Raw genomic sequence first — 15,259 nt, 5'->3', positions numbered from 1 at the left:
CTACCCCAGAGCTGTGGTATCAAGGTCTCACCCCTCCCTCCAGAGTGAGCTGTTTGCGCACTCTGGGAACAACGTGGCTTGTCTCTCACGATGCAGCGATTGAGGACAGAGCTTTGATAGAGTCCTCATTTTCTTTTTACCTCTGTATACAATACACACAAAAAATTTTTCTGGACACATGGCTTTCAGTCACACCTGGCTGCCAAGTTTAAAACTTGATTTTGGATTTTTTTTCGAGGACAAACTCATAAATTTTATACCTCAGATTTTACAAGGCTAGCAAACACCATGGATTACAGCTGTTCCATGTAGAATTCTGCAGTTTAAAATCAACATCTAAACTACAGTATTTATCAGCACTATATATGTATTTGATATAGCCTAGGTTACTGAGAATCTTGCACCTTCTGTACACAAATCAAACTACACAAGAGTGAAGAAAAAAAACCTTTAGACATAATTCTTGTGTATCAGAACCATTCTGGATCAAATACAAAAAAAAAAAAATTTAAAACCCCAACATTACAGTAAAATGCCTGAGAAACAAGAAAATGTAATACACCCTCGAGAGTGAGTTTGTAGAACAGTGAAACATGAACAGACAGATCCCCTTCTTTTATGATGACCAAACTGACAAAGGAAGGAAAAAAAATAAAAAAAAAAAAAAGGAAAAAACCAGTAGTTTCAAATGGTTGAAATTACTTAAATTACTCTCTTTTTTTTTTTTTCCCTCTGTTTTTCTCTCTGTTTTCAGTGGTCAGGAGCCCATCAGTAGGTTTACTCCTTAGACTGAAAAGAATAAAGTCCTTAACAAACAGGAAAGCAGCAGCAAAAAAGAAGGCAGCTCAACAAAACATTCTGTATGCATGAAGACAAGTATACTACTTCCTTCCATGTGGAAAGAAGGGAAAGAATAACCAAGGACTTCTGATCTCTTCACCTACTAGATACCTTGTTTCCTAACAGAACCAGAGATCGTAAGATAATGCTCATTTTAACGCAAGAGCTCTACACTGGTCACTGAACATTTCACAAATCAATGCCACTCCAAACTTAGAGATTTTAAAAGGGTGCATACACACAGAAGAAAAACTAAAATTTGGTTTACAGAATTCTAATACTTAAACCAGATTACCACTACCTAAATTTTTAAGAGATGACCATCCAATATTAAAGAGATATCAACAGAAAGCCAATGCTCTCTGGATACTGAAAAAAACCTAAGTTTGTATATCTATACTGCTATTTAAACATCTACTCTTCAGAGTCCTACTATCCCCTACCTGCTACATAACTAGATAATTTCATTAGAGATTTTCAATCATGAAGACACTGAAAGTGCAAAGTTTCATGACAAGAATAACTTAATAACTACAAATATGGCTAAAAAAACATTGATTACGTATCTGTATTCTTCACACTAATGATGCCGCAAGAAATGTGGTACTTTGAGTGCTTAATTCAATTTTAAATTAATATATAGGCACAAATTTTAGAAAGATTTAGAAATGGTTTGTTCTATTCAACTATGCAAAAGCAGCAATTCCACCACTTCCCTCTCAACTACCAAGAAACTGGAGAAGCAAAAAAAAAAGCAAGTTTGGTAGTGATTCTCCTTTCATTTGCTGTAGAGAACTATCTACTATCCATAAGAAAACAAATGTGACACCTTGTGATAAGACTGAAATAAAAACATTATGAAGCTCATAGTTCATGTAAATGGCAGCATTAGAAAGGGAAATATAACCTATTTTTAAAAAAGAAAAAAAAGGAAGACTCGGGGAACTACAGGCCAGTCAGTGTCACTTCTGTGCCTGGCAAGATCATGGCACAGATCCTCCTGGAAAATGTACTAAAGCACATGGAAAATAAGGAGGTGATGGGTGACAGCCAGCATGGCTTCACTGGGGGCAGATCACGCCTGACAAATCTGGTGGCCTTCTATGACAGGATAACAGCTTTGATGGGTAAGGGAAAAGTAAATGACATCAACTACCTGGACCTGTGCAAAGCTTGTGACACTGTCCTTGCCTCCAGAAAGACAAGGATTTGACAGATGGACCACTCAGCGGGTAAGGAATTGGTTGGGATGGTCGCACTCAAAGAGTCATGGTCAATGGCTTGATGTCCAAGTGAGGACCAGAGACAAGTGTTTTCTTGGGTCTGTATTGGTACTGATGCTGTTTAACAGCTTTGTCAGTGACATGGTCAGCGGGATCAAGTGCTCCCTCAGCAAGCTCAGCGCTCTGTGGTGTGGTTGACAACCAGAGGGAAGGGATGCCATCCAGAGGGACCTTGACAGGCTTGAGAGGTGGGCCTGTGTGAACTTCATGAAGTTCAACAACATCGAGTGCAAAGTACTCCACCCAAGTTGGGGCAATTCCAAATAAATCCAGGTTGGGCAGAGAAAGGATAAAGAGAAGCCCAAGGAAAAGGACTTAGGGCTGTTGGTTGATGAGAAGTTGACCATGAGCTGGCAATGTGCACTCACAGCCCAGAAGAATAACTGTGTCCCGGGCTGAATGCAAAGCAGTGTGGCCAGTAGGCCAAAGAAGCTGATTCTGGCCCTCTGTCCACTCTCATGAGACCCCACCCACAGTACTGCATCCCAGGTCTGCTCCCAACATGAGAGGGACTTGCACCTGTAGAAGTGAGTCCAGAGAAGGGCCACAAGAGGACTGGAGCACCTCTGCTATGAAGACAGGCTGAGAGAGTTGAGGTTGTTCAGCCTGGAGAAGAGAAGGCTCCAGGAAGACCTTACAGCACCCTCCAGTACCTGAAGGGCCTACAGAAGAGCTCAGAAGGGACTTTGGACAACAGCATGGAGTGACGGCACAAGGGGGAATGTCTTTAAACTGAAGGAGGGCAGGTTTAGGTTAGATATTAGAAAGAAATTCTTTACTCTGGGGGTTATAAGACACTTGAAAGGTTGCCCAGAGAAGTTGTGGCTAGCCCCTCTCTGGTGTTCAAGGCCAGGCTAGATGGGGCTCTGAGCAACCTGGTCTAGTGGAAGGAATCCTTGCCCATGGCAGGGGGTAGGAACTAGATGGTCTTTAAGGTTCCTTCCAAACCAAATCATTCAACGATTCCATGAAAAATTCTATCCAAAATGGAACGGGTCCTCACTGCCTCTAGGAGGATTTCACAATTGAGATTTTGGGGAAAACTGCAACAGATCACAAGAGTACGTCACCTTTAAGATTATTCAACAATGTATAAAGACCTTCAGTGATCTTGCCTGAAAAAAATGCTTCCACTAAACTTAGATTCAGGAAACTCTTCATAGATTGCTTAAAGCCACAGCAGTGGATACCTTTTCATAATAAAATTTATTATAATTACTGAGAAAGGTCTGATGGGCCAGAATCAGCTTAGACATTTCTTACAGGCTGCCTCAGACTGAGACAAAGATAAAGAGATAATACATAGGTGTGATAGTTCAGAAAAAAACACAAGAACATTGGCTCAAACTCAGCTAATAGGCCCCAAAGGAAATGCAGAAGAGTACATTTCAGAGAGCAGCATAAGTTTTCTCCATGACAAAAAACCATTGCTAACACAGAATAGAGAGGACTGGAAAATGTTTTTTAATTTTAGATAATAACTCCAAATCCAGGTATTACCAGGGAAAGAATTCATCTTAGACTTTTAGTGAAAAACCAGGGAACCATCTAGCCACAACAGTCACCTCCTTTCCAGTTGCCACAACCACAACATTACAACCCTGTGGAGCCTGGCTGATAATGTATCAGATAACAACATGCACTGCTACAACCTCAGGATATTTGGTACTGATGGCAGGCAGTGAAGAATTCTACCTGTCAAAACTAATCAATCCAAGTACAAAACCCTGTAATCTGAGTTTCTGTCAATTATAAACTTTTGCTTATAATCCAACCAGTTTGAAAGGGCAGTCTATGTGATGCTCACTAATTAGAAGTTACTTCTAGGCTAAAACTAAGCAGAAGAAATTTGTCACACCCACTCCAAAGAATGAGAGAACATGCAAATTCTGCATCTGTTGAAATCTTATGCTTGTTGAGCAGGCTGCCTTTACACTTTTCCCATTAAAGTAAAAGCAGAAAAGAAAATTCAGCAAGGCTATAGCTACAGCTATAAAGACATAGTTTTACTTACAAGTCTGACTTACACTGCAGAAAAGAAAGCCAGGAAGCCAACAGAAACTGTCACTACAGAGTCAGGGTGTCTGAAAGGGGCATGTCATGATTGGAGAAGTTATTTCATAGCATTTATAGTTGCTTTCTTGGATTTAGAAATAAAGTTGTGTTGCAATCACCACACCACTGTAATCATCTGATTTCAGAGAATATAGGCAGCATACATCTATGCTTGGAGAAATGTGGCAGGTGTACTGTCATGCAACGGTCTATACGTAAAGAACACAAAGGAAGTATCTCAGTTATCCCCAGAATTCCAAGCAGTACAATTGTATCAGCACAGAGACGGCTGCAAATAAATCCTGACTGTTATGAGGACTCACCAACCTGGCACTTGAACTTCCATCTCTGCTTTGCATTACATAAGCCTTTGTGTGAATACATTAGTAGTCACAACAATAAAAAAGGAATGAGCAGTTCAACATGATCACTCACACCAATACAAACGCAGCAGAGAGCTTGGAAATAGCTTCTCAGATAACCACAGTCCTTGAGAACTAATGCTTTTCTTTTGCACTAATACATGAGCTGAAGGTTCTGCAACCCTGTACAGTTTGCACAAATACAATGCCCCTGCGAGCCTACTGCTGAGCTCCAATCCCTGACACCACAATTCCTACCCCTGAAATGGAACAGAGAATACCAAGTCCATGATTCTCCAAATCTGTCCCATGCCTAACAGTCAGCAGACAGAGAAATACAGAACAGATCAGTTATTGCACAATTAACAAGACAAATGTCAACTAAAAATCAATAAATAAACTTCCTGAGCCACATGCTTTTACAGTAAAGACATTTCAGCTATCTTCCATTGCTTAACTGAAGAGGAATCCATATCCACCTAATTTCTCTCAAAAAACTTGACGTTGTACACAAAAAAATTACTTCCCAAAATTTGAATTATATAGTCCTCAGCTACAGTCCCCCCCTTCCTAGAAAGGAATGGAAGGCAGGACCACAGCTAAGTTTTCCTCTGTGAACTTTTAAATTCAGTTATCTGAGCTTTTAGAAGGCAGTTTAACTTCTGTATTAATAAGCTTTATGGGCATAATAATTTCAAGATATAGTACAATTTCCTAAATATGATTAATTGCTCCTTTCTTTAGTTTACATGTTTATGTATGGGAAAAAGAGGAGGGTTATTCCCAATGCTGCAAACAGACGCATTTCAGTGATCTAAGGAGTTCAAATTAGTCATATAAAGAAGCACAGCTAAAAGTCTTAGTCTTGCAGTTCCTACCTATCCTTTTCTTCATACACTGATTTCCAAAACTTGTACTTTACACATTTAGTTGGGGCAATGACTAAAAAATTATGGTCAGAAAATTTAAGAAATTGTTCCTACAGGACAGTTATACAGCTTAATAACCAGTAACACAAATATAAACTAAACTGAAAATGCTTTGCACTCTAGAAATTTATTTGTACATGTTGCTGGTGAACTTTGAAATTTACTGACACTTGTGGGCAGCAGTCACACAGCATTTCTCTGCTGTAGCTGAACCCATTCTGCATACTGTAATGCGTTAAGAAAAAATGTGTTTGAGTGACCCCAAAGTATTTCTTAGGGATGATAAAAGAATAGGTGTAATTATACTAGAAGCAGCACTGCTATTTTTGTCAAATAGGCATACCTGCCAGATTAACATTTAATACAAGGTTAGTGGAGTACAGAGGACCAAATCCTCATTTCTCCTCCTCTCTTTAGGTTATGCATGAGACACACAAAACCCATACAGAACCCTATATCCTCTTCCCCCTAAAATATACATGTGAAAAACTAATACCTATTACTAGAATATAAATCCAGACATCAGGTCCCTCTACTGGGTTAATATGGGATGGCAGAAGAAAGAGCCCACATTCCACTGGATGTGGGAGCCTAGCAAGTTCGTCCCAAGTTCAGTCACCAAAGTGTCCTGTGTCCTTAGCACATGCAAGCCAAACATAGACTAAAGTTGGCAAGGATATACCCATCCCAGGGCCGAAGGATAGGCCAAAATAATTTATGGAGTTAAAACCACAAGGTGAAGCCCTAAAATATATCACACATGGGCTGAGGTGTCTCTTCCACTGCTCTCTTCTTCTCTGAATATAAAAAAGAAAACTACATTTTGGACTTCAAATATGTAAGTGAAAATTATGAAAAAGCAAGAATAAAAACTATGATCAGAGTCAGCAGAAGTGTAACTATCATTCTGAAGACTTTTTATGCTTCCATATAAAAGACTACCTGAATGGAACTACTTCAAATCAGTCTACAAATAATTAGTCTTCCAGCATAAAAGCCTCCCCGTTAAAAATTTTAAAAAAACAAAAGCAAAAATATCATCCTGATCACAGAAGTACATAGTTTACAGTGTAACAGCAAATTAATTCTGAGAGTTAGGAAAACATTATCTTTAAAAAAAAAAAAAAAGGATATTTACTTTTGCGGGTCAGAAAAAAACTCTTAACTTCCAAAGATGATTTGAAAGAAGTAGATCAAAAGCAACAGAAGACACACGATATGGAAAGTATGCATAGCAAATGCATTTCAATCTTCCTTCTGCATGAGCAAAGGCTTACAAACAAAGCCTTTATCTCACAGAGTGTCTAGCTGTTGGAGTTAGGTTTTGGGGTTTTTTAAATAAAGGCTCTATCCCTTCAAAAGGGAGAGCAGTCTACAGGAACAAGTCTACAGCTTTAAACCACAAATTTGTTATATTCAAAACCAGCTAGGCTTACAAACAGTATATGAAAGATACAACACAGAACACCGATTTTAATACTGTACAAAGAAAGATTAATGAAATAATGTTTCCCACAAAGTATGTTTTAAGGCAATGCCTTCTGCTTCACACAGATTATATTATCTTAATGCAATATTTATTGTATCACAAACTGGTTCGAGAACACATGCAGCTACAAATATACTTTTAATTAGCATTTAAACAACAATTCTTAACAATATCTTAACAGCACCTAGTTGGTTTGCCACTAGGAAACTAAGAGTAAGGTATTCTGATTAAAAATCAATCTAGTGTGAAGTAAAAAGGCTGTCTGAGAATGTTCAGATCTCCACCACCAGCAATTCTGTGGGTCCCCAAAAGTTAAAAACTTGACAGCAATTCCATGATTTTCTGCTTAATTTATCATTTATTCCAAAGTAAGTAAATTCAGTAATAAAATGCAAATGATGAAAGCATGTATACTTGGCAGAAACATTCTGCACTTTACTTACATTAAACAGTATGTAAATCCATATGAATTTTATGAGGTTTTTCTTAATGGACCAAAAGTGACTAAAAATTCATTTACCTCAGCACAAAATACTGGTGGTTTCCAAACATTTTGAAGAGAGACCATTGATAGGCCTCAAATTCAAAAAAAACCAAACCAAACTGAACCAAAAAAACCCCCTAACATGCCTAAATAATGAATACCTTATATAACATGGTTCAAGAGATTTCTTTAGTAATCTTTAGGCCATGTAGACATCTAATATATGTGTAAATCAATTTCAGAATTGTGTTCTCTAGAAAGACTCTAAGCAAGCAACATCTTTGTTTGTAGGAAAAAAAAAAGGCCAAGTCTGCCACTGAAATCCTTACTTGTCTTCTGGTAAGACAAACCTCAACTAGCCACAAAACTCCCAAAACTATTTCTATGAACTGTATCAGAGGAATCAAGGAAAACGTGCAAACCCAATTAGTACTATCTTTGTATTTTCTACTCCATCAGTTGACACTGGGGAAAAAAAAATCCCAAAGAGCCTCCTCCTTCTGCCCGCTTACACCCTCCCACCAGCAATATCATTGCTGCCAAAAAAACCTGAGGGGAGAGGGAAATTTAAAAAAAAAAAAAAAAAAAGAGTGCACAGTAAGAATGAAGGACTTTTTAAGAACTTTTACATCTTAAGCTTTTAGACTCATTTCCAAAAGTAGCAAGTACGGCTTGGATAAGAATTGTGCTCTAGGTGCCAACAATAACTAAGTTACCTTCAGTACTTGAGTATTTAAAAACAAAACAAACAAATATACATTTCAAGTGTGTACATATGGAGTATTTTACAGTAATTCTTGATAGGTATGTATAACATATGTATAACTATAGCAGTCCTGAAGACTCTGGTACCACAGTACAATTTACCATAAACAAGACTCCTTTCTTGGTAGTTCTCTAGTCCTTTGAAATACAGCTGGGTAAAACACACTGGCTTATAAATTTTCCCAATATTTCAATAGCTATTTCAGTTTAAGCCAATGAGTCAGAATAGGAACTGCAAACATTCCAGTAAAATTTGGTTGCAGTGTATTAGGGTTTTACTTTCACCTATGTTTTCTGTTCTTGCAAAAATCTGCTGTGAACTCTGCAAACTCATGAGTTACCAATCTAACATTTTGTGATACTGAGCCTGAATCCATATAAGAATACCCAACAGAGATGATTTTAATTGGGTAAGGCATAGAATTAACACCAGTAACAAACCCAAACAAAACATAAACAACAACAAAAAAAAAATTCCGCTCACACACGTATAAAGAAAAGGGAAAGGAAAACCAACACAACCCCACCTCCCCATCCTTAATCTTATCTTCAATCCAGACATCAAACTAGCTCATAGTACCAAAACAGATAATACTGGAGAAAAAAAATCTGCATTAGACTAACATTGGAGAAACCCACAGAAGTCTGCATCAGAATCAAGACCAAAATTCACATATTAAATATTACTAACAGAGCAGAAGGCAACATCCTGCTTGTTCTCAAAAATAAGCCTGAAGATCTAATCAATCAAGGCTCCCATATTCTTTGGAAATTCTTATTTTAACTGTAAACAGAAGTGACAGATAATGCGACAACACTGATGTCTTAAATAGCTGTGTATGCCTAGTAAGGTAGGGAATGTTTTTTTTACTTATTTTTGATACTAGATCTTTTTGTACTTACCTGACAGAACCTCAGTCCAGACTTCAGAGTTCCATTTCCCTGCTACACCAGAATACTATAAAGAAAGCACTGAAGGAGGCTCCCTGAAGCAACTAAAACAGTGCTAATGATGCCATCAGCGTTCTGAGGTGAAAAGATCTTAATGACCATCTTCAGTCTGTAACATTTCTAATGAAGATGACAATATCCATAAGATTAAGACTTCCTAAATCAGTCCTCTTCACTTCCACTCCCCAAAAAAGCAAACTGCAATGGATTGTTCCTACGCATAATCCCAATGTGAGACCACACACTCCTTCTAACCTGCTCAATATAGAAGTTACTGCTATATTTGGAGGAAAAAGGGATGGCTACTCACTATTCCCAAAAAGAGAGTTGTAAAAGCAAAGAATCATAGAATCACAGGACAGCAAATCACATGGTCTACCCTCTCAAGGGAAAAGGAGCCTAGACAAGACTATCTATCACCCTACTGCATCTCAAAAACCTCCAGCAACAGGGACTCTATCACATTCCCAAGGTGGCTGTTCCAGGGAATGACTGCTCTCACTACAAGAAAAAAGGAAAAAATTCTTGTATCAAGATGAAACTGCACCCAGTGCAACGTGTACCCTCACTGTCCCTTGTCTTCTCCATGTGAATAGAGTGCTTCAGTCCTTTTTGGAGCCATCCTCTAAATTGGAGAGAAATCATCGCACTAGGCACACTATTGAGAAGAGTTCTTTCCCTGGAAATTCTCTCATCTTTCTTAAAAATTAAAGGAATCACATGGGAGAAAAAATTCCTGAGATGACAAGGGCCAAATCTTCAGTGGGAATTAATTCGGGTTAAAGAAGCTCAGCAACTCAAAGTATTTCATTCCTAAATTACTTCTCATTTAGATATTTAATTCCTGTTCTCTTCCTTGACTTCTATTTGTAAACAACACTAGTATATGTTTTTCCCCTTTGTCTTAACATTGCACCCATCACCAAAATTGGATTGAAATTGCTTATATGTAAATACATGTTTTAGAGTAAAGATTTTCTTGTTTCTGAATAACTTTGCTAAACCAAAACTAATTTAAAATGTCAGGTGATACAAAGAACCCGTAAGCAATAAGTAAAATAAAAATAAATTTAAAAATAAATTTTAAAATAAATAATAAAATAAATAACAAAACAAGCATATGTGTTTAAAGTTTTCCCCAATTTTCCTCGTAAGAAATTTGTACTTGCAAGCTTTAAAGACTACTCTATTTGAAAAAGGAATTAGGGAGCAGTATGTTTCGTAACAGGTGCATTTAATCATTATTACAAAATGTAATCCCGAAACTAAATTGATATTAGGTCTCAAAACTTTGAAAATGGTTACTTGAAGTAGGGCGAACAAATGCAGTAAAAGTATGTTATAAACAGGATCAAATTGGAGGAGGTGGAAAAGAAACTTCCAGCTTCAAAGCTCAATGGTGTTTCAGAAGACATCCTGTACATGGTACCACAGCACCCGCTCAGCAACACAGGCGCTTGACAGGTTTTGGCTACCCTGTCAGCATGTGGTATTCTTCTCTCTTTGGCTCATTAGGTCCAGATAATCATCTTGGTAAAAGAACAGACACATTCTTCAAAGCTCTCTTATCAAACTCACAAAGGATCCAGTTAAGGTATCAAAATAAGAAATAAACTGAATGAGATTTTCATAATATAGTTACCCTGCTTCTTGCAAAGCCTGATAAAAAGAAAACTAATTTTGGCACTTCAGTAACTTGAAATATCACAGTAGCGACTTCAAAGTTATGACTGTGGTCTGAAATGGACTGAAAAGGAACACGTCTTCACTTTCCCCAACGCCACTGGCCTATCTCTAAAGCTCCTCAAGTTCTCATGCGGTTTCAATTAGTTTGCTTTTTAATGTCCTCATCCCACATGCTCCTTTCAAACAGGTTTTGGAACCTTTTTCTGCCCCCTTCTAAAATACAGCTATTCATGTCTGACCAAGACCTACCTGTTAAGGTACATTTCAGAAAGTGCTTACACTGGGTTTTTTAAATTATTATTATTAATAATCATAGGGGTGTTGCTGATGACACCTACTGCTGCCAGATACACTTTTGAACAAAAAGATACAAGTTTTCTGGTTTGCACAAGGGAAGCATGAAGGCTTTTATGCACAGTAATGGTTGCTACAAGTTCAAAAACTGGCAGCATCTGACATTAATTTTTCTGCTTCAGTTCCATTTATATCTATCTCACAATAACCTGCTCTGCTCTTGCTGGATTTTTAAAAAGATAAACTAGGTGACAATGGAAGTTCTGAAGCAGTTAGGTAGCAATGTATGAAGTATAACCATAACAACAGCAATGAAAAAGAACTAATAATTAAGGTATCAAAACATAGGTATTTGGTTTCCTTCCTGTCACCACAGCCATGTTCTAAGACAAAGTCTATGTATAACAGTACTGTCACCCCTTTTTGAAAACACTGTCATTTCCCCAAGTCCTGAATTCAAAAAACTCCACTATTAAAAGTATTTCGATACAGGTTCATGATGCAAAGGAATTAAAAAAAAAAAAAAAAAAGAAAAAAGGTATTGAGACTGAACAGTATGTTCTAGGGTCACAACTCTCTTGCATGCTTTGTATCAGCATTCAGCATTAACATTACTTTAGAGGAGATGAATATAGTGTGCATAACAATGTATTCTAAATACCTGAATATTAAAAAATATTTGGGGAGGTGTTAATTCCTTACTGAAAATAGCACAAAATGAAATCCATGGGAAGTGAGGGAGGAGATCTACAAACTACTGTGGAGCTGGGCAATTTGACACACAGTTTACAAGAATTACATTAGTTTACTAATGTTCCAATATTAAATTAAGCTTATCACAAGTAGTGATGGTCTGCATTTATGACACAGAATATTCCAGTGTTAACAATTCTGATATTGATTGTAGTCATGTGAAAACATTTTTTAACGTAATTACCCATACAGCAACCTAACTACTTTAATCTCAGTTCACCCATCAAATCTGACTCCTGCGTGGTTCATACCCTCCTTCCACCCACACACTTAAAGACAACCACCCCCCCCAACTGAGGCATACCCAGGTATAATACACAAAACATAACTGGTACAAAAACTCACTTTCACTGGACAACATCTAAAATATGTAAATACCTGTTCCTGCAGGTCGTAGTCATAGCTATCATGCAGCAGAAGACTGAGGACATACCGAGTATAAATCATGGCATCAATGCCACACTTCTCTAGCTCTTGTCCCAGCCAGGTCTGCACTGGACCCAAAGCATGTAGCAGAGACATTTCAGAAACAGATACAGGGCCTGGATAAGAGCTTGAGGAGCTTTCAGATGGCAAACCATCCACAACAACTGTACAGATAGGGCGCATGAATCTAGGTGGTTGGCATCCTTATAACGTGAAGCATTTTCTGTAGTTGATTTTCCGTCGATATCTGGAGGTGATTTTCACTCCAGTAAATAGGAGAGAGGCTTGACTTCTAGGACAATCATTTATATTTCCTGGCTGTTAGCCGACTAGAGACGAACATCACTCTTCAGGCATGACCAGTGAATAAACTAAATCCTAATAGCAAACACATATGTAGATGTGTTTTTCTACCTTAATTTCACATTGAGGCCAGATGCAAGTCCCCAGCAGGACCTATAAAGAGGAAAAAATGATAAGTTGTGATAATATGTATCCATACATGAATAAATTAAACAGTGAAAAAAAACATCCAAAGTAGAAAGCAGTTATTTACATACTGCTTACTCCAAACATATAGTACATCTACTCAATGTCATTTTGAAGAGTGACAGGAATTATTCCAAGTTTAAAGGTGACTTTTAGAAAAGGTACTTTTTACTGCTGGAAGAGAGACTTTCATCAAAGACTTCACAATTAACCTGTCAATTGAAATATAAGTCTGACCTAGCTTTATGGGAAAGCTGAGATTTTATTACTTTCACTATCAGCTGAAAAAACCCCACTTTCATTAAAAAAAAAAACCAACTATGTTAGTTTGAATAAAGACTGACAGCATATTTGGCATCACTAGAAGACAATATAATCCTACTGTTTTGCAGTGATACCCATTTTCCAGAAATGAAAAAAAGTAAAGTATTTTGTTTATAAAACACTGAATTAATGAAATTCATCTGACCAGAAGTTTCATAAATCCTACTACTAAAGAGTTACTACTACCTTCAGGTTCAGGTTTTTTGGTGGCAGTGGTTTTTTCGTAGGTTTTTTTGTAGTTTCAATTATTTGCCTTGTATAAGGACAGTAAAACATTTTATCATCCAGAATCTGTCCTTATAAAAATGTAAATCCCTGGAATAACTTCAAAAATTTGAGCAGAATATAATTTATCTGTGCCAAAAAATAACATTTAACCCTCTTTACACAAAGCATACACCTGTCTTACCTGAGAGCTTAAACTCTAAACCATATCCTAAAATAGACAAACTATCCTAAGACTTTTACCACCCACAATCACAAATCAATCCTGGTAAGCAAGGGGCAGAAGGTGCAAGCACCACACACGTCAGCATTCTGCTCTCAAACGCAGAAGATGTCAGCCCAAAAAAGGCATTTTTGGATTGGTCTACTTATCAACCACAGGCCAATCTGGCATTTGTGTAGGCCTTCTCTCTCCTCTCCAGCTTCTTAGCATGAGAAAACAAAGCTCAAATCCAAGCAGGAAATATCCCTTCACTGAAAGGAAACAAAACAGACTCAAGTGACTAAGCAAAATCTACTGTTTTGTTTCAACCCCGCTTCAAGATAACCAACACACCTACAATAGACATCACTGAATACAACTATCTGAACTATACACTGGGGGTAGCATTTCATGTGCGCAGCATGTGCTCTGTGGCCAAACAAAACTAAAAGTTGATACACGTCAACAACAAAAGATGATAGTTTTTAGGAGCTTTCTTCGCACCAGCACCCAGATACAACTGTATATTCCAGATTTTACTGACTCAGCTGCCACATCACCAAAAAGAAACCCATTATGATCAGTTAGTACGGAGTTCACAAAACCCTACTCTCTCCTCAAGTGACCTTACTGCTCTGGGGGCAGTGTTCATTTTGAGAAAGGATGTAACACAACATTATTCAATCTTTCCCAGCAAAATGTTTCAGTTAGTCAGAATCTTTTAAGTAAGCACAAATAACAGTAGGTAGAAACATGCTGCAAGGCACTGGATGTTACTGCTTCATCACATAATTAGAGAACAGAAAGTATAAGAAAAGACTAATGTTGTGACCCAAGGTAGTCCAAATCCAAGAGCCACAGGTCCAAACTCTTAAGTCCATACTCCCTTAACTGTTGAAGAACAATATTCCAGAGGATCTGTTTAGTCCTGTTGGCTCTCCACAGCACAGCATGTGATGAATGCTCTCCCTAAGTCAATGCCACAGTCCCTGTCAGCCCCCCACATCCCATATTTCATAGATATGGGAAAACTGACACTCTTCATTTATCTTTCTTGAGACATGGTGCAGAACTACCTAAACAGGAGCTCCCTCCTGTTCAAGGGAACAGGAGCCTTAATCTATCCCGCTGCTACCAGTTTGATGCCAGAGCCAGCAAAAGATGCTCAGAGCCTGGAAAGGGATCATAGGTCAGCAGGAGAGCACTTGAAGAGCAGCACAAAGGAATTCCAGCCACTCTGGCCAGTAAGTCAGCTTTATTGGGAGCCCAGCTTAAATGCCTGTATGGAAATGCACATAGCAAAGGCAATAAAAAAAAGAAAGTTAGAGACATGTACATGCCTGCAAGGCTATCATCTTGCAGACATCACTGAGACATGGTGGGATGACTCCTATGACTGGAGTGTTGGAAGGCTGGAATGGAAGGATGCAGGGTGTTTAGGAAGGACAGGTATGGGAGACAAGTAGGGGATGTTACCCTCTATGTCAGTGACACCCGGAGTGCCAGGAGCTCTGCCTTGGAATAAATAACAGCCAACTGAGAGGCTATGGGTCAGGATGAAAGGGAGGGCAGGGACAGGTTATGTTATACTAGGGGTCTGCTACAGGCTCCCTGCCCAGGACGACCAAGCTATGAAGCCCTCTATAGACAGACAGGAGCAGCCTCACACTCACAAGCCCTGGTCCTCGTGGGGGACTTCAAC

General features: G+C 38.2%; 1 protein-coding gene across 3 annotated transcripts in view; it reads right to left on the bottom strand.

Annotated features, from left to right (window-relative positions):
* KIAA0232 overlaps nt 1-15,259 on the bottom strand; it is a 65,676-nt gene that overhangs the window by 34,539 nt on the left and 15,878 nt on the right. For 2 of the 3 annotated variants that reach the window (XM_082281927.1, XM_082281926.1), the window contains exon 2: nt 12,270-12,773. In XM_082281927.1, coding sequence (XP_082138053.1) covers nt 12,270-12,500 — 231 coding nt within the window. In that variant the 5' untranslated portion in view covers nt 12,501-12,773. The remainder of the gene's footprint in view (nt 1-12,269; nt 12,774-15,259) is intronic. The other variant, XM_082281929.1, reaches the window with a different exon arrangement.

The sequence above is a fragment of the Coloeus monedula genome (genome assembly GCF_965178545.1).
Source record: "Coloeus monedula genome assembly, chromosome: 5".
Lineage (NCBI taxonomy): Eukaryota > Metazoa > Chordata > Aves > Passeriformes > Corvidae > Coloeus > Coloeus monedula.
This window is presented reverse-complemented; position numbering and strand designations above follow the sequence as displayed.